Source organism: Triturus cristatus, chromosome 10, assembly GCF_964204655.1.
Source record: "Triturus cristatus chromosome 10, aTriCri1.1, whole genome shotgun sequence".
Lineage (NCBI taxonomy): Eukaryota > Metazoa > Chordata > Amphibia > Caudata > Salamandridae > Triturus > Triturus cristatus.
The window spans coordinates 1,143,219,011-1,143,241,191 of record NC_140593.1 but is presented as its reverse complement, the minus strand read 5'-3'; the positions used below and the strand labels follow the sequence as shown (position 1 = coordinate 1,143,241,191).

The 22,181-nt window shown below is 42.7% G+C and overlaps 1 protein-coding gene across 1 annotated transcript in view; it reads left to right on the top strand.

Annotated features, from left to right (window-relative positions):
• The window catches only part of ERN2 (endoplasmic reticulum to nucleus signaling 2), a 211,140-nt gene that overhangs the window by 82,244 nt on the left and 106,715 nt on the right, over positions 1 to 22,181 (top strand). Inside the window, exon 2 of the mRNA XM_085629488.1 lies at positions 2,545 to 2,662. Coding sequence (XP_085485614.1) covers positions 2,545 to 2,662 — 118 coding nt within the window. The remainder of the gene's footprint in view (positions 1 to 2,544; positions 2,663 to 22,181) is intronic.

Here is a 22,181-nt window from a genome sequence, read left to right as displayed (position 1 = left end):
AAGCCTGCAAGTCTCACCTCCTTAAACTGCTGTTCCATTGGGCACGAGACAAGCACCCCGCCTGACTTCTGGTTAACCTTCTGCGGAAGAACCAGATGTGCTGTCTGGTATAGACTCCAGTACTGGGCTTGATATACCCAAGCGCCAAATCCAACATTTAAGCAACTTTCAATGAGGCAGTTGCATTTTTTTAGAATGTTGACAAATCCTGGCTTCCTGCATCACTTTTTTCTAAAGAAATCACTTTTCTAGGACAAGAACCTCGCAAAGGATGGTGTGGAACCTAAATCATTAAGGATTCCTTTCTCTTGAAGTGAGGTGGTTTTGTGGCTGACGAATACAGTGGCAAATTAAATGCTTCTGTGGATAGGTGGAGTTATATTCGTGTAAAAGGATCCAAAGTCAGGAGCACCGGTGGAAATTCACTCAGCATTAAGGTTCCTGGCTATCCCAAGTGGTGTGATGTAGTACAGACAGGGTACAGCTGTTCTGCTTCTTGTTGTGATCACAGCTATTATAAGAACATTCCCTAATGAAGATTTCTCAACTGCCCAGCATTTTCCTAATAAGGACCCAATTACGATGTCGGTCGTAAGGCCTCTGATCATAGATCGGAGGCCTTACGACCAACATCGTCGTTTTCAGTTCCGACCGGCTTATTATGATACAGCCAGTCGGAATCGAAACCGGCAGGTCATTCCGGCTGGCTTCCGGCGGGCTCTAGGAGCCACTCTGCCAGTTGAAGAATGGCCCGTAATCCAAATGGAAGGAGTATCCGCCTTCTGGATTACGAAGCACTGTTTCTGGTAGCTTTTCCATGTCGGCTTTTCAGACATGGAAACCGTTTCGGAAAGCGTGTCTGGGGGCCCCTAGCAGGGCTCCCTTCTGTATTTGGCCTCCGGTTGGGGGCTGAGGGGACACCCATGGTGCCCCCTGTTGATCCCTACACCTTGTGGCAGGCACTTTGAGGTGCCTGCCATGAGGTGCAGGAATGAACACAGACTCCCATTTCTCAATAGGAACTTGTGTTACGGTCTGTTTACGGCCAAAACACAAGGTCCCATTGAGAAATGGGAGAGTGCAACCCCACCATGGGGCCGATTACGATGTCGGGTGAAGGCCTTCTCCTGACAGTCGGAATCTCCTCGCCCGTGTCGGAACCTTTCCGACCGATTCGGTCGGTTGACAATTCGCCCGACCGATTATGATGTTCGCCTGCGGAATGTAAACCACTCAGTCGAATCGGTTTCGACTGGCTCTCGGAGAATTTGTGCCGGTCGGAATCGCATCGTACACCTCTATGGACTGCGTTTTTAACCTCGCGATTATGATGCTGATTTCCAACAGCCTTTCTGAGTTGGCCATTCTGACATGGAAAAGCTGTCAGAAAGTAACTTTGAGGGCCCCTAGCAGGCCCCCCTTTATCCTGCGGCCTCCAGTTGTGGGCCGAGGGAGTAACTAAGGGACCCCCTGTAAAACCCTGCAATGTGTGGCTGGCACAATGGGGTGCTTGTGACAGGGTGCAGGGTTTTCCTCACACCCCCCTTTTTCCCATAGGAGCCTGTGTTACTGTCGGTTGTTGGGTGGAACATGGGCTCCTATAGGAAACAATGGGACTCCAACCGAACATTGACGCTGTCCTGGATACTGACCTTATTTTTTAAAGAATGTGGACATTGGCAGTCATCAGATTATCCAGTCAAAATAGATTGGTTAAAAACTTTGTCGGCGGAAGATTTTCACTTCGGATCTCTTTTGAATAAATTTAGGATTACAATTCCACACGTCACCGTGTTCTTAAAAATCTATGAGAGCATATTTGCTCTGTCCCCCAAGAAGGGTTTTCCTTGAGAAGCCCTGATGAAGTTCTCTATGAGAACGAAACGCGTTGGCTGAAATTCCCTGTTGTTTGTGAACTGTTAAATTTTGAACAATAAAGAAACGTTGGATATATTTTCAGAGCAAATCCCTGGACATTTTTTTATCCCTACGCACACCGTTTAAAACAATGCTCTAGGATCTGGATAACAGTGGCACCACAGGGCGGTTGGTGTCTGGGTTTGTAGCGTGGGACTTGTATTAAACAGAAAACTGGTATAGAGGTTCAGGAAGGATAGTCCACCGTCTGGTGTGTTTTTCTTGATGTTGCATAGGGCCCACCATTTTTAATCACAGCACTAGCAGTTCCAAAAAAGTCTGCAGGAACTGTGTTCCCGAATGAGACACAGGTCTGGCCAGGTCTCAGTATATGATTCATAGAAAGCTTAAAGTTAAATTACTTGGTGGTGGGATCTGTACATTTAATTTATTTGCCAGCTCAGATATAAAAAGTCTGTCTGCAGCACATGTTTAGTAAATATGAAGTGTGTTGCAAATGTTTGTGTTCAGTCTACTTCAGTGTTAAAACTGCCTCTGGCTTGAAAATTTACCATAGCTTTTCCTTTTTACATGTATTTGTGACTGTTTTCACTATGCGTTCTCCCTGGTGTGATTTTTTTTTTAAAATTCATTGTTACCGAAGTCTAAATTCTTGTCTTGTTTTAGTGTCATGCAGGAAATTCTGTGACGTTGCCAGAGTCTCTGCTCTTTATATCCACCCTGGATGGGAGCCTGCATGCTGTCAGCAAAGTTACTGGAGAGGTGAAGTGGACATTAAAGGACGGTAAGAAAAAGGGAATTACCAGTTATTTTTTAATGTATTTTCTATGTTTCTACTCTAAATAAGTGAAAATGTAGGCATGTTCTCTTTGACCCAGATGAGTGCAGTACATAGAGGGTCAGGGCAGATCGCCAAAAACCACCGCCCGCATAGCAATTTCCCCCGCCACATAACCATGGCAGGGGGGACCCCCGCGGACGGAAACACCGTCCGCCGGGTTTCCGCCGGTAGGCAATCCGCCCGATTGCCTACTGGGCGGAAAAGCTGTTAACATGGTGGCTGTGTCTGGGAGACACCGCCATCCATATTAGCATATGTGCGGGGACATTCCTTTCAGAAAGGCAGGCGGTTCTCACCATTGGGGGCCCGTAGCGGGCCCCCAGGGATTCTGGGGGGTGGGGCGTGCACATGGGGGGTACCTATGGTACCCCCCTGCAGTTCCAAGCACAACATGGCAGGCACCGCGCAGTGCCTGCCACGTTGTGCTAATTAGCCTACTGGAAGTTTCAAGCAAAGTCAAATGTTTTAAAAGTTACGTTTTCTAAATATTTAGTAAAAATCCAACTTTACCAGTTGATTGGATGTTTAAAAAACATTTTAAATCATGGTTGAATCATCTCTTGAGCTTATCCCAAAGATACCAGAATTATTATTTTATAAGAACTTTAGTTATTCTAAAAAAAAAAAACACAAAGGGGTCTATTATGATGTAGGGCGGATCGCCACTGCCCGCATGGCCGTTTGTTTAATAAACAAACAATTTTAATTACAAATAAAAAACTCAAACAATATAAAAATTAGAATTCACTAAAAATAAATAAAAAATTAAAAACATTATTAATTATCAATATTACAATTTTAAATAACCAAAAACATATTAATATAAATGTAAACAATATAAACTAAACTACAACATTTTAAAATTAATTCATGTAGTATTCCCACTGCAACTTATAACAAGCATTTGCAATGCAATAGGTCTCGCATTTACGCGAGTTTAAGCTATTGGCATTGTAAATGACGATGCCTTTTATTTATGTTTGAAAAACGAAAACACAAATAAAAGGCATTGTTATTTGCAATGTGAATAGCTCAAACTCGCGTAAATGCGAGACCTATTGCATTGTAAATGCTTGTTGTTCCTTTCACTGTAGCAGTGACCTGGTTTGTTTTAAAAAAAAAAATAAGACCTTTAGCCTCACGCTGTTTGTTCATTTGCATCTCACTGATGCTGGGAACAAAGAGATTGCAATCTTTACTGCCGATCTTTGAAAGTGAAAGCAAACGAGTGCTTTCAGGCCTCCAAATGGTGCGCGCGCCTGGCCGGCGCACATGCACTGTATTTGGAGGCCTGAAAGCACTCGTTTGCACTTCCAGATCCCCCATTTACAAAAGCTCTCGCGAGAGCAGCGCTAAAGCGCTGTCTCAGGCGAGACCTAAAAAGTACACCGTCCCTCTTCAGTCAATGCAACAGTAGGGTAAGTGTTGGATTTCAAAGGGGTAAAACTTACTATTTCCACTCCAATGAGTGCAAAAGTAGGGAAAGTGTTGGATTGCAAAGGGGGGAAATTTACTATTACCTTTCCAGTCAGTGAAACAGTAGGGAAAGTGTTGGATTGCGTAGGGGTAAAATGTACTATTCCCACTCCAGTCCGTGCAACAGTAGGGAAACTGTTGGATTGCAGAAGGAAAACATTTAGAGGCCCATTAGTATGTCGGGCGGATCACCACCGTCTGCATGGCGGTGGCAATCCGCCCGACATTTTCTCCCGCCCGCCTGCCAATTCCCCCCCGCCATATAACTATGGCGGGGGGTACCCCAGCCGACGGAATACCGTCCGCCGTTTTTCCGCCGGTAGGCAATCCGCCCGATTGTCTACCGGGCGGAAAAGCTGTTGATATGGTGGCAGTGTCTGTTAGACACCGCCACCCATATCAGGATGCATGTGGGGATTTGCCTTGCTGCCACGGAAAGGCATGCAGTCTTTCAATATGGTACCCCCCTGCATTTGCATGTACAAGGTGCCTGTCACGTTGTTCATGCAAATGCACAACTTGCATTTTTGGCATTGCGGCGTGCTGTGCTTTCTGCACCGCCCGCCGCAATGTTACTGGCGGGCGCATCCTATTTGTATCTGCGGGACCGCTGCATGCTTTGCGGGCGGTCCCATTCCCGGGGCTATGGAGGGCGGACTTTGTCCCCCCGCCATGCTAATGGTGCCCTTAATATTCCCACTGCAGTTAGTTCTACATTAGAAACAAACAATTTCCTTGCAAAACAATAAAATAATTGCAATAATTAAATAAAACAATAAAATATAAATATTTAATAAAAAATCTAATATATTTCATGTAAAAATATTTGAAATAAATACATGTTATAATGTTAATAACATATAAACATTTACAAACATTAAAATTTGAATCCAAAAATAATTTTCATGTAAAAAATGTTTATTAAAAATTATTTAACAAAAAATATTTAATGAAATAATGGTTCTTTGTGTTACCTTCCACCATATACCCCTACAAAACATACAAGCAACAACTAAAGCTAAACTTTAAAAAACAATTATTTACACTATTAACATAAATAATTATCAACAAACTAATTTCCAATATATAAAAATGTATTATTACTTAATTGCATTTAATTTACATTACACAATATGCCACCACAAAATAAAATACACACCTAAAATGTAGTTAAAAATTAATTACACAATTAACATAATGAATTGTAAAGTTAATAATTATTAATAAAAAAAATCATAACCTAATTAAAAATAAATGTACTTGCAACCACATACCCAAACCCACACATAAAGATTTAGTTAAAAACATCGAATTACAAAATTAACATAATTATAAATTAAATAATTATTATTAAATAAATATTAATTATTTAGAATTAATATATTTCCCACCATGTACCCCTATCTACCCCAATTCCCACACCTAAATAAATAAAAAATATTTACACAATTAAAATATTGAATTGTCAAATAAATAATTAATAATTATCAATTAATTAAAATTAAATTACTTCCCACTCTTTACCCCTATAAACCCCACCACCCACACAAAAAAACTTTAATTAAAAAAAATGTCCTTACTTCCCACTGCATATCCCTATAAACCACACAACCCACACATAAAATTGAAATTAAATGTTTTTTATTTCACTATTAACATAATTAATTAGTAATTAAATACATATTATTAAAAATGAATCATTAATTTATTATAATTAAATTACTTCCCATCCTGTGCCCCTAAAAACCCACAACCCGCTACGGTTCCAAACATAACAAACATTTGACAAATACTTTAATAAACATAAAAAACAATTACATCATATACATTTAAAATATATACCAAAATACATAACAATAATAAAAAAAAGTAAAACCAACTATATTTTTGTAAACTATATTAATAATTTGGATATTCGAAAAATCAATAATACTTACCTTAAAATCAATATCCTTGAAAACGGTATTCTTGCTGACGATATTTCCATGCCATATTTTTGACTCAATATTTTTGCAAGTCGATATTTTGTATTTAATATGGTCTCAGCACCACTTGGACCCACGCCGACCGACCATGCTTGCAACCTTGGCATCATCCTCGACAGCCAACTGACCGTGAAATGACAAGTCAACGCAATTGCCTCCTCCTGCTTCCACACACTTCGCTTGCTCGGCACAATATTCAGCTTGATTCCAACTGACACCAAAAAGACTGTCACTCAGGGTGTCATCACCAGCCGCTTCGACTGCAGCAATGCCCTCTACACTAGCATTCCCACCCAACTCCTCAGAAGACTCCAGACCATATAGAACGCAGTGGCCACACTCATCCTGAACCTCCCCATATGAACACACATCGCCCCACCAACCTGAGAGACCTCCACTGGCTCCCCATCCAGAAGGGATGCCAGTTTAAGATGCTCATGCTTGCCTACAAAGTCCCCCATGACCTAGGACCTGCCTACCTCAACCACAAACTGAACTTCCACCAACCCGTTAGACACCTGCGCTCCTCTTCACTTGCCCTCGCACACAGCCCCCGCATCTGTCGCAGCTGCAGCTGTGGCCGCTTCTTCTCTTACATCGCTGCCAACATCTGGAACAACCTTCCCCTCCAGCTCCGTACAGTCCCCTTGCTGGCAGACTTCAGAAAGAGACTCATGATATGGCTCTTCAGCGGAGACACAGCGCCCAGATACCCCTAGGGGTGACAGTGTCACGCTTTACAAATGCTGTTTGAGTGATTGACCATCTGGAAGTGATTTCTCCCATCCTCCGGGAGGTTACGTTCTGGGTCCACCCCCCAAATAAGGGACACTAGAGCATGATCTATGCCCTCCTCTAGGCAATCCTCATTTTCCAGTGCAACATTGATCACCCCGCAGTGCTCCCTCCTAATAGAGCCTTTTTCTTGGGGCATGAGGAATTACTCCTATGGTTCCCTTACTGAATACATTTAAAACACCTGCCCTTCTCAGGTGGCTTCTTTTACCCTGTGCTCTCTCCTTCCTTCCTCACGGAAGTGGTTTGGGACTCTTTACCTTTGTCACAATTTTGAGGCCCTAAGAGTTCCCCTTTTTGAGCCTTGTTGCTTGCCTCCTTTCCCTGCTGCGGGCCTGCTTCTCCCTTCTTGGGATCACCCATTGGAATTTCTTGAACGCCCTAGTACATACCAACACATCAGCTGTGTTTCCAAACTTCCTGGGGTCAGTCAGCTTGTAATCCACTAGATTCCGGTGTAACTCTAAAGAACAATAACTCAAGCTTTGCTCCTTCTTAACCAGAGTGTATAGCCCACCATAAGCATTCATTTCAGTGACCTTCAGCCACCCATTAGTGCTTTCAATGGCATGTCTACAAAGCCATCTCAAGACTGTTGTGAATATCTGTGAATGACACTAAACATCTTATGGCACTCTTCAGGAGTGAGACCAACCTTATTCACAGGTACATCCTTCATGTGCGGGTAGGACTCTGCTACCTCCTCATCCCCACCTCCCCAATAATGTTCCTCAGTGCCGTTTGTCTACCCTGTGCATTTTCAATGGGATCCCATAAGATGCGAACAGTTTGTCAGCGTCATGATCCACTACAAATTTAGGCATAGTGGACCCGATTCACAAATGCATTCTGAGACAAAAGTCTAACTTTTATGACTTTTGGTATTCACAAAGGTCATTTACGAGTCATATCTTTACGTCCGCAGTCGGGCCAGAATCTCCGGCTCAAACTGTACTCTCGGGCCAGATGAAGTGTAATCAATGGGCTGGAACACAATTTATACAAAAAGGAACGTTAGGAACGTGAGATAAATGGTAGAGGTCATGAAAATCAGTTTGGGCAGGGAAAAGTGTGTGACCAGACACTAAATCACATCCCAGAAAAGTTTGCTCTTTTGCATCATGGTATATGCAATCCACAATTTGCTCTCCCCTCAGTGTTGACTGAAGTGTTACTGACTTAACTATTGTTTTCTGAGGGTCTTTAGCACCAAAGCAGGTGGTCAGAGTTTGTTCATTGATGTTCGGAATAATTGGCTAGATTCATTCAGTAAAATGTTTTGCCAAGAAAGAAAGCTTATCTCTTCTAGGGATGTGTCTGGACTCTCTTAGGGTTTTTGTGCCATTGCTTGGATACCTTTCAGTCTTATGGCCATTTATATGTAGGCTTTCCTGTTTTCAGTTTCTATTTTTGGTAAATTCTGTTGGGGTTTTTTCAGTGTTTTCAAGTGATTTCAAAATCTTTAAAAAACAGTGGTTATACATTTTCACACCATTAAAAACAACAGAAACAGTGTTTTCCCAGTGTTTGTGGAACTTTTTGCTTTTATTATTGCTTGCTTTATGCACTGATAGTGCATGGTATATAGGCAGTGTACGTATAGTGTATATGAGGTCCAAATACTTTTTTACAAATCAAACTTATTGTAGTACTCCATACAATACTTCTTCAGTGAGTGTTTGGTTATGCACGCTCTCTCTTTCCTTCCCATGTAAACTTTTATCTGAAAATGCCCTCGTACTTGAGACGGGCAACGCCAAAATAGCCAGTAAACAATTTGCTAACTCTGGGGTTCATTATGATGGCGGGAGGATCGCCACCACCGGCCCGGCGGTGGCGATCCTCGCTCCATCACAATGAGATTTAGCCACCGCCAAATTAGGATGGCGGTGGGTATCGTGGTGGACGCAAAGTCCTTCTGCCTTTTTTGGGCCGGTGGCAATCGTTACGATTGCCTGCCGAGCGGAGCAGGGCCACTAATATGGTGGATGTGCCTAGCAGGCACCGTCCGCCATATTAGGATCAGGGTATTGGACAGGCCTTTCCATGGCGGCGATGCCGCCATGGAAAGGCTGGCGGGGATTGGGTTTGGGGACCGTTGGGGGCCCCCTCTGTGGAGGGGTGGACTGGGGGGGTACCATCCCCCTGCAGTTCCATGCACCGAGTGACAGGCACCATGTGGTGCCTGACACGTGGTGCAGGGAAGTGCTGTGCATGCTCTTTTACCATTGCGGACGGTGCTGCAGCCAGCAACACCGTACGCAATGGTAAAAGACCAGGATGCGCCCGCCAGTATGGCGGGCGCATCCTAATTGCACTGGTGGGACCGCCGCACGTCTGGCGGGCAGTTCCATCACTGTTATGATGGCAGGCGGACTGATGTCCGCCCGCCATCATAATGAGCCCCTTTATTTCTTCTCCTTGCATTCGATGCCCTTCGGCTTCCATCCTTGCATGATTGGCTTCAAGCTCGCTGATCCACCATTACTCATCACCTTTCCATCTTCCCAGTCTCACTACTTTCAGCACCTCCATTCTGTAACCTGGTCCTGAAGATGATCCTTAATCGCTGAGATCGAAACGCCATCGACATACCAGCGCAACTCCCGGTGCCCCTTACCATGGTTCACAAAAAAAGCCTTAACTCTGTATAAATTCTTGTAAATAACCACCTGTGAACCATAAGTCCATTTGTATATAATGATCACGTTCTCACTCTGCGCCGCCTCTGTTTCTCACTTGTATTCCAAACAGTGGTTCATGAGCTAAAATTACAAACTATAAAACAACTAGGGGTCTATTAGCATGGCGGTCGGAAAATCGCTCCGACCGCCATGGTAGCGGGAAAACACCGCCCGCCAGGACCGCAGGAAAACCGCCGGTCCAATTGTTATGCTCCGCAGTGGAAATCCCACCGCGGCGGTCGGATAGCAGCGGTTAACATTGAGGCGGGCGGTGCTGGCAGCAGCACAGCCGCGATGTCCAAATAAGCATGTCCTGCATGTCCCTGCACTGTGTTACAGGCACTGCACAGTGCCTGCCACTTGGTACAGGGACATGTAGGGGGGTACCAATGGTACCCCCCCAGTGCACCCAAACACACCCCCAACACATTGGGAGTCCCCAATGGACCCCCGGAGACATTCTCCGCATGCCTTTCCATGGCGGTTCCACCGCCGCGGAAAGCTGACTACCGCCGCATCATAATCGTGCCAGCGGTGCTTAGCCCTGATCCGCCAAAATTGTAGCGGTCCTGCTCCGCACGGCAGGCAAGCGGGCGGACTGCAACCGGCGGAAATGTGGCGGGCGGAAAATCATACTGCTGCGGTCACGACCGCAATGCTAATCGGACCGGCGGTGTTCAGGGCTTCGATGGCGGGTGCATGTCCGCCGCCGGTCCGGCGGTTGCTACCGCACGCCCGGCAGAGGACATCCACCCTCCATCCTAATGGACCCCTTAGTGTGAAAAAAGGAAGAAATTATGTAGAAAAGGGAAAAACTGTGCTGGCTTAATTTCGCAATGACCGTGTACATAAATAATAAAAAAAAATGATGTTTAATATAAATTCAATAAGACACAAAGGATGAACAAAATGGTAAGGGCGCTCATACAGTTACACGAACAATGATAAAATTAGGAACATTGACTAGTGTAAGCTGAACAAACAGTGGCAGAGAAAAAACATGAAACAACAACAAATAACAAAATACACAATTTAACAATTGTGTCCTCTCTTAATTAGGCCACGTTTCTAAGCGTCGACGGCGTTTCGACCCACAGATACTTTGGGGTTCATCTTCAGGACAAAGGACTTTAAATATGCGAGCTTTCACTTTCTTTTCTACAAAAATGAAATATATCCATGGGTTTGCAATAAGAATTATTATTTTTTTTTAAAGTTTTTTATGCTCAGCACCGAGTGTATGACAGAAAAATCAGAGAAAGTGAATAAAGACAAAAGCAAATAAAACAGGACCTAGTACTCCGGAATTCCAAAGCTTGTGAAAAAAGTCAGAAAACTTGTGAAAAAGATAGAAAAAGAGATAAAAGAGGCTAAACTATCATCTTGATGGATCTCTGTAATGTTCACTAGGGAGGAACACCAATCTTCGTGTGTCCCGCCAAAATGCCAACATTTTTAAAGGAGATCCTACAACTATCAAAAATACAAATACATACATTTACAATTTTCTTTTTTAAATTTATTGTTAGGAATGAATTCATGCCTTAATGAAGGTTATAAAAAGATGAACCCTCATACCTGTCGGTATGCCAAAAAGGAGTCCCACCGCATTACTTAAATCATAATAAAACACTGGACTTGCTCGATCACAAAGGCAGTAACTAATGTCCAACCCCACGAGGAATCTTACAACACCCATGGGTCCCACACGTTACGCAAAAATCTAATTCAAGGAGCATGCATATTAACACAAAAGGAGGGATATTAGGACTAAAGCCTTACAAGAGATCATTTCTTTCCAATAAACCCATCTAGGCCATAGTTCATTACAGGGCCAAGGTGGATGAGGAACTTTTAGTTAAGACAATGAATTTTTTTAAATTTAAAACCAGTGAGACAAGTTGCCCTAAAGATAGGTCATACTTCACTAAGGGTTCAGGTTATCACTTACTTTCGAACTTGAGTATCCCCGTGTGCCGCGTGCCATCAGCGTTTCGCGTCCCAAAAATTTGGGCCGATACAGGAAGTAGACGAGCACGTTGATTTTAAAGCGTGCCGTCATGACTATAGAAAAAGGACTAGTCATGGCTTTAAGAATCAGTTCCCAACACAAATTGTTCGGAACGAGTCAAAACCCAAATAATGTTAAAGAAAGTGGGTTTTTTCGTTTTAAAAAAGATATTGTGTGACTCTAGAATATTAAAACATATCCGAAAAAGAACATTGCGAGTTCGATTTAAACCGTTGTGTTCGGGTCTTACGAACCACAGTCATCTTGGACTGGTCAGAAATTGTCAAAAGAGTACAGAAAAGTAGAGAAAAGGGGAAAAGAGCCCGTTTCCCAAGGCCTCACGATTTGACATGTGCAAAATGTTAGAGAAATTGGCAATGCAACACAATTTGCCTATACTATTGCATCCTATATTCCCAAGATTGTTATTTTTTCAAAAAGGATAGTACAACAGAAATTGTCAACAAAAAGGTGGTCAGTATACAATAAACCACTTGATAAAGATATAATCTAAGACCTACATTCAAAACTTCAACTTAAATTTCACAGCCGTGTTATATAATTAGATAGAACATGATGATGTTATCCACGGTATTAATAGTCTAGCAATAATAACAAAAATGCCGTAAAGCATTAACATATAATACAACAGTGCCTGTGTTCAATTTCATATTTGATTAATAGAGCCTTTTCCTCAGTGCCTGTGTATATCCAAAAGAATTCGATTTGAACAACTGGAATAACAGTACATTCAAATGCAATAATTGTTTATACAAGATAGATAGGCTTAGCAATAGTTCAAAGAGAGTTCTAGGGCATACACATGAAATATGCCCATAGCATAGAAACATTTTAAAATAAAGCTACTCAAACATCTTCACTTAGAACTAAAAGACATTATTGCATCCAGATTAACGAAAATAATTCAATTTGAAACCTCTTCAAATACCAAAACAGGGTCTCCAAATCAAGGGGAATCTTAGTATATCCAACAGTCTAGCTGAATAGTACAGCCGTACATTCTTCTAGACTATTGAGCCCCTTGTTGATACTGTTACAGCGGAACATCCAGCCGCATTCAGCTTGGTTTAACATGCTAGTAATGTCACCGCCCCTACGTGGACTCTTAACCAGTTCAATCACCTGCCATCTTAGATCAGAGGGGTTGTGATTGTGTTCCAAAAAATGTGACACCACAGATGCATGCTCATTTCTGCACCGAATGCGACTTTTATGTTGGGAAAGACGACTCTTAATACGTTTTGTGGTCTGCCCCACATAAATAAGATTGCATGGACACCAGATGGCATACACCACGTTCTGCGAATTACAGTTGGTGTGATCACGCAAATCATGTTTGATGTTACCATGTATGAACTGTTTAGTGTTCATAGTGAAGTCACACATAAGACAATTACCACATCGGTAATGGCCCTAGATCCTATTAAGGCCCCATAAGGTAGTTAAATCAGGGGAGCTCTTAGCAGGTAGAGCAGCACGTACCAAATGGTCACGTATATTTTTACCTCGTTTAAAAGAAAAAAGAGGCATTTCTTTGGAAATTCCAACTGCCTGCACTAAGGGCCAATGACGTTTTACAATCTTTACGATTTGATTGCTTTTGGACCCAAAAGTAGTGACACAAGGTACACGTTCAGATTTGTTTGGAGCACGTGGTGTTAACAGAAATTCACGGTGGTTGTACCAAGTCCGCTTAAGCGACCGTTTGATCAGTCGTTTTTGGGTAAACACGATGTTCCAGCTTTTTGGCAAGTATTTCGGCCTCTCTGAAATAGTCCTCCCTGAAATGGCAGTTCCTGACTGACCAAACGGGAGGCCATCCTTAAGGCCCCTTGGATGATGGCTAGTATATTCCAAAAGGGTATTACGGACCGTTGGTTTAGTATAGAGCTTGGTGGCCAACTTCACTTCGCTAGGAATTATAGTCAGGTCTAAAATGTCAGCACTCTCACTGCTGGCTTGTGAGGTGAACCTAAGATCCTGGGAACAAGTATTCAGCCAGTTAAGGAAGTCATTTAAAGTCACAGCATCGCCAGTCCAAATTAAGAAAATATCATCGATATATCGGCCCCAATGGCGCACGTTCAGAAAGTAAGGATTATTAGCCCGATTGTAAATGTATGTTTTTTCGAAATTATCAACATACAAAATGGCAAAATTGGGGGCATAAGAAGCCCCCATTGATGTACCCTTAATTTGTAGATGGAACACATCATCAAACTCAAAATAATTCTATGTGAGTGAGATGGTCAATAACTCAATGATAAAATCAGTAGGTACTGTCACTGGACCTGGTCGAGTCTCCAGGACCTGTCGAATGACTTCAGTTCCTTCCATTTGTGGTATATTAGTGTATAAGGACTCAATGTCCAAACACACTGATAACTCAGTAAGTGGGTCAAATTGCATTTGTTCCAATTGGCAGATGATATCGCCACTATCTCGCACATAGCTCCGAGTCAGAGGAGCCAGCTCTTTTATGAATACATCGATGTACTTGCACAAGGGTTCCAGGACCAACCCACAGCCAGAAACTATGGGTCGGCCTGGAGGATTCGTAACATCCTTGTGCACCTTAGGTAAGGTGTACAGCACCGGAGTGCGAGGAACTTTGGCATTTAAAAAGTCAAATTCTTTATGACTGAGAAAACCAGCTAGTTTGGCTGCTGATGTGGATCTCCGAATCAGTCTCTGCAGATCAGAAAGAGGATTACCTCGCAGAGTAGTATAGTGATTTGTATTAGCAAGTTGGCGATGAATCTCGGATTTATACATCTCAGTTGGTAAAATCACAATCCCACCGCCCTTGTCGGTGGGTTTGATAATCACCTCTCGATTCTCTTTCAGGGTACACAACGCCTGTCTTTCGGGAAAAGTGATATTGTAAGGGATGTATTCAAAACCTGTATCCAAAGCTGTCACGTCCCTTAATACCATTGATTCAAATGCCAGCAGTTTAGCTGGCATTTGTTGGATAGGAGGATTAAACCTGGATGGAAGCCTCAAAATAGAAGAGTTAAAATTTACATTGTAAGGTTTAGAAAATAAAAAAAATACTTCAAACGCAACTTTAGAAAAATCTGTAGAAGTTCAATCTGAGTATCGAACAGGCATATTTTCTCCGTAGGGACAAACCTAAGGCCCTTAGTCAGCCGAGAAACTTCAAAAGGTGATAAAGCATGTTCGAAAAGATTGAAAATAGGAATTGTATTCGGCAAGTTAGCAACAATCAATGTCTCATTTATTGTGGAGGACCCCACTGGTAAAACTTACGGCGGGTCTGGCGCTCCCCCGCCTGGAAGTTCCACTGTTGGGGAGGAGGTCGGGTTTTCACTCGCCCCTGCCTTGGCCTCTCCCCTCTCCACGCTGGCCTAAAAAAGGATTGAAAGCTGAGGTTGATGGACCCTGTCCAGAATTAGAATTGTTCTCAGTTTAATCGCCATAGCTAGCAGAGGACTCTGAGAAATTAATAGCCATGTTTCTTTGAAACCGGCCCCCAGTATCAAATTTATTAGAATACGTTTGTCTAGGCTGAGAGAAATAGTCTGCAAGAAGATAAGGATGTGATTTAGTCTGATCAAAAGTGGCAATATCTTTTTGTATCTTGTTCGTCTTCTTTGTACGTCAATTGTTTCAAATTCAGCAATGGTTTTATTAACTTTATCCAAAGCTGCCTTAGCATCTGCAACAACATTCCCGTCATTAAGACGTTTTTCCAAATCGGCAATGATTTCAAGCTCGTGTTTACTATGCTGCAAAGCTGTATCTATGCCATGGACTAGCCAATGGCGGCAGCATGTGTCACCGATGTGACTGAAACCTTTCATAAACGTAGGGTCATTAGTAAAGATAACTGGAACATTACGGACCTGTAAACCCATAGGGATCACATCCTTCTTTAGATATTCTGTCATCATTAGTGCACGAAGATTCGTGCGTACATGTTTTTTCTTGCATTGCTCAAGTTCGTCTAACAAAGCTTGTGCTTCAGTCACAATAGGCATTGATACTGATGGTCCCAACAAAGATGGACCACTTATTATTTTAGAAATGTATTCTTCAGAATACGTCGGCAAAGACTTGTCAACTGTGCCGTTCACCTTTGAGTGTCACGAGCACATGTGTGCACAAAGTTTTTTCGGGTTACTCACTTATTAATTGCGTACAGTGCTGTCGCAACTGTCCCCAGTTTTTACGTACCCTTCACTTATCTTGCTTTGAAAACTGTATTCATCCAAACATAAGATGTCTTGGGCACATTCAAATGAATCATGAGTCTCTCTACCTTCTTTTCTTGCAATGTTTTTTGCATGCTTAATTACCTGTCTTTTTAATAATACCGGTTGAGACATTGTTGTTTTTTACACTCCGAGTTATTGAATCAGTCAAAAATCAAGCAGCAATTTTTATACTCTGGAGAAAATTTCCCTTTATGGAAGGGACCTATAACTTGTGCAGAGTACCACAGTCAGGGTTCATTGACTTCAAGTGGCAAACACACAAACATGGAACATGTTGCAGTACTAAAGTCACGAAAAGTGTCGGCCAGCCTACTCTCAAGGAGATGTTTCGCATCTACACCAATTATGCTGAACACTTGGAAGACAAGGGTGTTTTCAGACTCTAGTATTTCTATTATGTCCATTACAGCAGTCATGCTTTCCTGTAAAAATATAATAATGCAGTAGAGTTTACTTTTTTCATATCCCTATCAATATGCGACCAAAGATCCTCACATTTCTTGCCTTTGGCATCATCACTCAGCAAAAGTTCTATCAACGGTTGCACTCATGTCCTCTAGTACTGAGAACCACCAGCTAAGTGACACAGTTGTGATGACTCTCTCTTTGATGCCACACAAAGCACAAAATGAGAAATATTTGCATTTTAGTTTCTGTGCATAACAAAACAGTGCACCAAAATGGACTAGAAAGTCAATTGCATTCTGAAGATTGTAAAGATGCTTTCAGCATACCATCTAACAAGTGGCAAGGATCTCTTACGGGGCAGCACTTCAGCTCAGGTATCGATTTTGGCAGGTCATCACACAACTTTTTCATATACGTTGCTGAATCACTGAAAATACAAACAATATCACTACAATCTTTGTTGAGTTTGGTAAGAACATTTTGCAGCAGCATTCCAGGTGACACAGCATGCCATGTTTTCCGAAAGTCTGGTGTCATGTTTTCCCCAGTATCCCAGATGCTTGGTGACTGCACTCTTTTCACATATACCTGTTACTATACCTTGCATTGTATGATTAAAGCCTGGGGTGTTTGGCAATTCACTTGCTATCAATACTGAATCACTAGAAAAGGGGGTGGATGTATCAAGGGTTTTTACCCATTCTGTGTGGGTAAATGTTATGGTACGTGTAGGGAAAGATTCTTATGAAACCTACATTTTTCTTATCAGTGAAAGACTCAAATGTAGCCCAAAAATCAAATATGATTTTGATATTTCCTGATTCTCTACAGTTTATAAAATAATTAAACAACACCTAAAACATGATTCTAACCCCTGTATCTTTAGACTAGACCACAAAACAGAAAAAAGGAAGAAGAAACGATATTTTAGTGACATCCCTAAACAACAAAACAAGCAAAATAATGTTTCCCAGTCTTTCTTAGTGCAACCTTATATAACGAAGTTATATTGTATTGGCCCCTTCAAGAAGAAATAAAAATGACTCTTACAATCTCCGTGAATGGCATTTAGTTTGTGGTTGTGCAGGTTTTTTTTCAATGTTTATATGTTTATACTGATGAGGGCTATTTCCGTTCTGGTGGGGTTTTTATCAGTTGTTCTAGGTTTAAACCTAAAACCGGACTGCCTATTTATATGTGATCTGTGGATTTTATTGGATAAAGGTCAATGCAGATAATTCCCACAGGAGTCCAAACCTGAGAAGAAGAAAAGGCCCACGAACAAGAACACCACCGCATAAAACATCTCACCCAAATAAGGATCCGCCAGACTGCCTGGTTGTGGCCTTCTCAAGACCCATTGTGGCATGCCCACTTGCACTTTTACTCACTATTCCACCTGCATCTTGCTATGTTTTTAGCTTCACCCAGGTCCGCCACATCAGACCAGAGTGTTTAGGTCATTTGTGGAATCGGAAATGGCAGACTGATGTTCAAAATGTTCTATTGAGCAGGGGAGCATGGACGGGTGTTCAGTTTGTCTCCTTGCTGGAGTTTCACCATTCTTACAATTTTCAGAGCAGGCTTGGGACAGATGACAACCTTAATAGGGCTGATTACGATGTCGTACGGAAACTTTCCGCCCGACTCCTTCTCAGAATCGGTTCCAACTGACTCAGATCGGCGGTTCTGCTCGACCGATTACAACGTTTCTGAACACCGTTCTGTTAGACTCCCATTGACTTCTATGGGAGCCTGTGTTCCGACCAACAACACAGGTTCCTATGGGAAAAATGGGTGTTTGCGGAAACCTTGCACCCTGTCGTGGGCATCCCATGGTGCCTGCCACACAGTGCATGATTTTACAGGGAGGTCCCTTGGGTACCCACTCGGCCTCAAACCGGAGGCCTCAGGGTGAAGTGGGGCATGCTAGGGGCCCACAAAGTCACTTTCTGACAACCTTTCCATGTCGACAGTCATGGAAAAGCTATTGGAATCCGGCATCGGAATCGGTCGGTCGGAAACGCTGTCCGTAGAGCTATACGATTCGGCTCCGACCGACATGGATTCTCTGAGAGCCAGTCGGAACTGATTCGGAATGTCCGAATGGTTTTCCTTCCGACCACTAACATCGTAATCGGTCGGAAGGATTGGATTCAGACTGAGTCGGGCGGATGGGTTCTGACACAGTCTAGGGGAATCCGACAGTCGGTCGGAGGCTTTCCGCACAACATCGTAATCGGTCCCTGTGTGTCAACCTTTATGAGCACCAAAGCTGAAGTGTCAAAGGGGCATCAGCTCACTGTGCATTTGTATGAAACGCATAGACTTCTGTCCTCTTCTTTGTGTTTACCTTGGTGTTGTTTATTTTTAGACTCTCATTAGCCCCACAGTGCCATGATAATTTGAGTGACTTTGCTCTATAAATAAATGGATATACATGGTCTACTACTGGTTGTAGCTGTACTCTCAGGACTCTTCAGCCTGGTGACGCTACTAGTTGGCAACATCACTATATAAAGGAAAGAAATAAACATTTCAATCCCCGGGATACAGGTTTCTGTTTGCTAAGAGTCAGACTAGTTTACTTTATTAATCTCCTATGGTTTTTCCTGTCTAATGCAAACGTACCGCCTGCTGACAGCTTCCCTACTCTCGAATAGAAATCTGCCTGAGCGGGGAAGAAAGTTTTCTAAGGTTTTTCTTTGTTTGTAATGGGTATTTGCTGTTGGTCTTATGCGTGTACTGACTGTGTTTCCATGCAATCTTTCCTCCCTCAAAGAGTTTAAACTGCTTCTTTTGTAACTACAGCAAGAGCAGCACGGCAGTATCACAGCCAGTTAGGAAGACCTTTTCTCTCGACCACCTGCTGGCAAATTCCCTGTGTCATTATGGTGATTGATCACGTTTTATCTGTTTACTGGGATAGAAAGCCAATTTTCTCTTCAGAATGGCTGTTTCAGGTAGATGCCCAGGGACTTTTACTGATGGCCTCCTCTGTTCACCTCTCTATTTCTGGCACAAGCCAGTGGTCCTTTCTGAAATCAGTTACCCTCTTAACCTCTGTATTTCCGGTTGAACCTTACAGTCGTTCCTGAAGATCTCGGCTCTTTAAACTTGTTTATTTTAGAATTTGTTGGTAATTGGTAGAGACCCTTTTTCTCTTCACCTGTGCTCTTCTGGATGATTGTGAGGGTCTTTTTGGCGAGCCCTTTCTTCACAGGAACTTGATGGTTGTACTAAATCACACCAGTTCTGATCGCCCTCAACGGGTTCATCCTGGGAGCCAGAGGTCTTTTTACATTGGCATGCACAGTGCACCAGCCAGCTTTTTTCTCTTCTTTTGTTCTTTCCTTTATCTTTTTCTTTCTTTCACTCATCCTATTCTTTTTCACTCTTGATACTACTCTCACTCCCTTTCTGAAACAAAAGGATCATCTTTAAAGCACTCACTTTAGCACAGAGGGCCCTTTGTAACACCGGCCCCTGTTATCTGAACAATAGAATCACTGAGTATCAGCCTAGCAGAAATCTACGTTCTAGTCTGGCCCACCTCATAGCAATCCCCCCATTCAAAAAAAAAAAACTATGTGTGGTGGGACCTTTTTTTAGTATGCATTGCCAAAATCTGGAACCGCCTCCCCTTCCAACTCAGAAGCACAGAATCGGAATCCTCCTTCCACAAATCTCTAAAAGCCTACCTGTATAGCCTATAATATTTTATGTCACTCACTCCTCTCAATATCTCCTCGTTGGCAGTGCCGGGACTCTCAGTTCTGAGGAGCTGTTCATGCTATATAAATACCCCTCATTCATTCATTCATACATTGCATCACAACTCTTTGACATCAGTTCACATATGCTTCACCATACACTCACCTCCAAGTCTCATACTTTCATTGAACACTAAATTACACATATCAATATGAATTAAGTATGTATGACAGATAGTCTATCAGTTTTTGCTGTTGCAAACCAACAAGCTGGGGGATACTGATGATCTATTTAAACATTAATTTATAACTTGTTTTTTATATAACCATATGCGATATATGTCTTCTGATACACAGTAGTATTCTCTTTATGCTTTATGTGTGAACTGTACCTTTTAAAATTGAATACAAAAAACAACTCTACATACTGGAACTCCATGCTACCTGAAAAACAAATTCATCATTTTCAGAGGAACCAAATTCCTGTGGATCTCTGGAACCCAACTTCTGTATGCTCCAACCTTCAAGAAAAAGGCATAAACCTTCTCCAGAGTGCTCACAAGCTATGGACAATGCTCTTCCCATGACCACAAGCTGTACAAAGTGTTCAACAATACCGCCCCCTCTAGCCCCTCAGAGGACCTTAGGGGAGTCAACTCCGCTCTCTTTCTTGTGACCCGCCCCAAAAGTACTTGGACACCACTCCACAAAGACTTCCCTTTCAGGTGCTCTTTGTATACTTGTACCCACCCTGTTTCTGCCTGATGCAGTCTATGAAATGTCCATACTTGTTATTGTGCTCTTGTTGTAACTGTTTCTTCTCTTTATGCAAGACTCTCTGCTACCTGTTCTGGGTCTGGTTCGCACTATGTAAAAACCAGCAATTGATAACTTAAAAAAATAAGTTTTCTACAGAGCCCTCCTTTCTTCAAGTGTCTGAATCCATTTCGGTAAACTCGTTTTAAGCCTGTACTGCGGCTCTCACTGGCATCATTGTGCATGTAAAAAAGGGGCTTTATACATATGCAAAGGGCAGCCAGAGATAGTTGTTTTGGAATTCTGATAAGTGTTCATTGTTGACTTGCAAATATTATGGTTTTTGCTGTTAAATTGAAAGTTGTGCAAGCAGAACATTTCCTCAACATTTTTCTTTGGTGCTGCAGTGATTGTCCTTCGACCAAATTAAAAGTGTCATGGGTCAGACGTTGCTGCTGTGTGTGGCTTGTGCCATTGTGAACATGAAGTGGTTTCTTTGGCTTCAAACACCTTTTGAGAGTGCATGATTGATAGGGTTTTGGGTGTAATTTAGCCTTTATCTGAAGGTTGGTGTGGTGAAAACCAGTGTACAGAAGCCTGAGATTGTGTGGCGAGTGAGAGAACAAACAGAGCCGCTCATACCTAATATTTTAGGAGTGTTCAGTATTCTAAAGATGAGACTCTAACAAAATGCATTGGTTGTAGCTATCCGGAGTCCGCCAGGGAGTTTGGTATGTGGTATACAACTAGAAGCAACAGCGAACCTAACCCTGCGTCACTATTAAATCAGACTATACTCATGTGTGGGACCACCCAACAGCAACAGGGAATAACCCCTGAGTAACTGCTAAGCAACCAGTGTGTGCAGGATTGGTGTATGTGTGGATCCTTGAGCACTGTTCAGCCAGAAGCCATGACCTTGTGGGTCGAGTGTGTGGAAAGCATGAACACTGTTCTGACTACTGTAACTTGTTTGGTGCAGGGTATAGATTCATAGATGTTTGGCCAACTAATGTCTGCCAGGTAGGGTAGTCCAGCAGGGGCAAAGTGTTGATAAGATATAGGAAGCTACAAAGCACTTATTTCTCCAGAGGGGCAGTGGCCAATGCATGTGTATGAGAAAGTGGGTTTCTGTTGCAGTAAACCCCACTCCCCCTCCTTTTTATATGTTGCCATACTACTGATGCTCTTTGACTAGATGTGCTCTGGGGCCCTGCCAATCAGGACCCCAGGGCCTGTGTTCTTTCCCCAAAACAAAACCTAATTGACAGCTCTGGCCACAGGTAGGTCCCTGGTAAATGGTACCCCATGTACCCAGGGCACTGTGACCAGAGAAGGCTCCTAAGGGCTGCAGCACCAATTGTGCCACCCT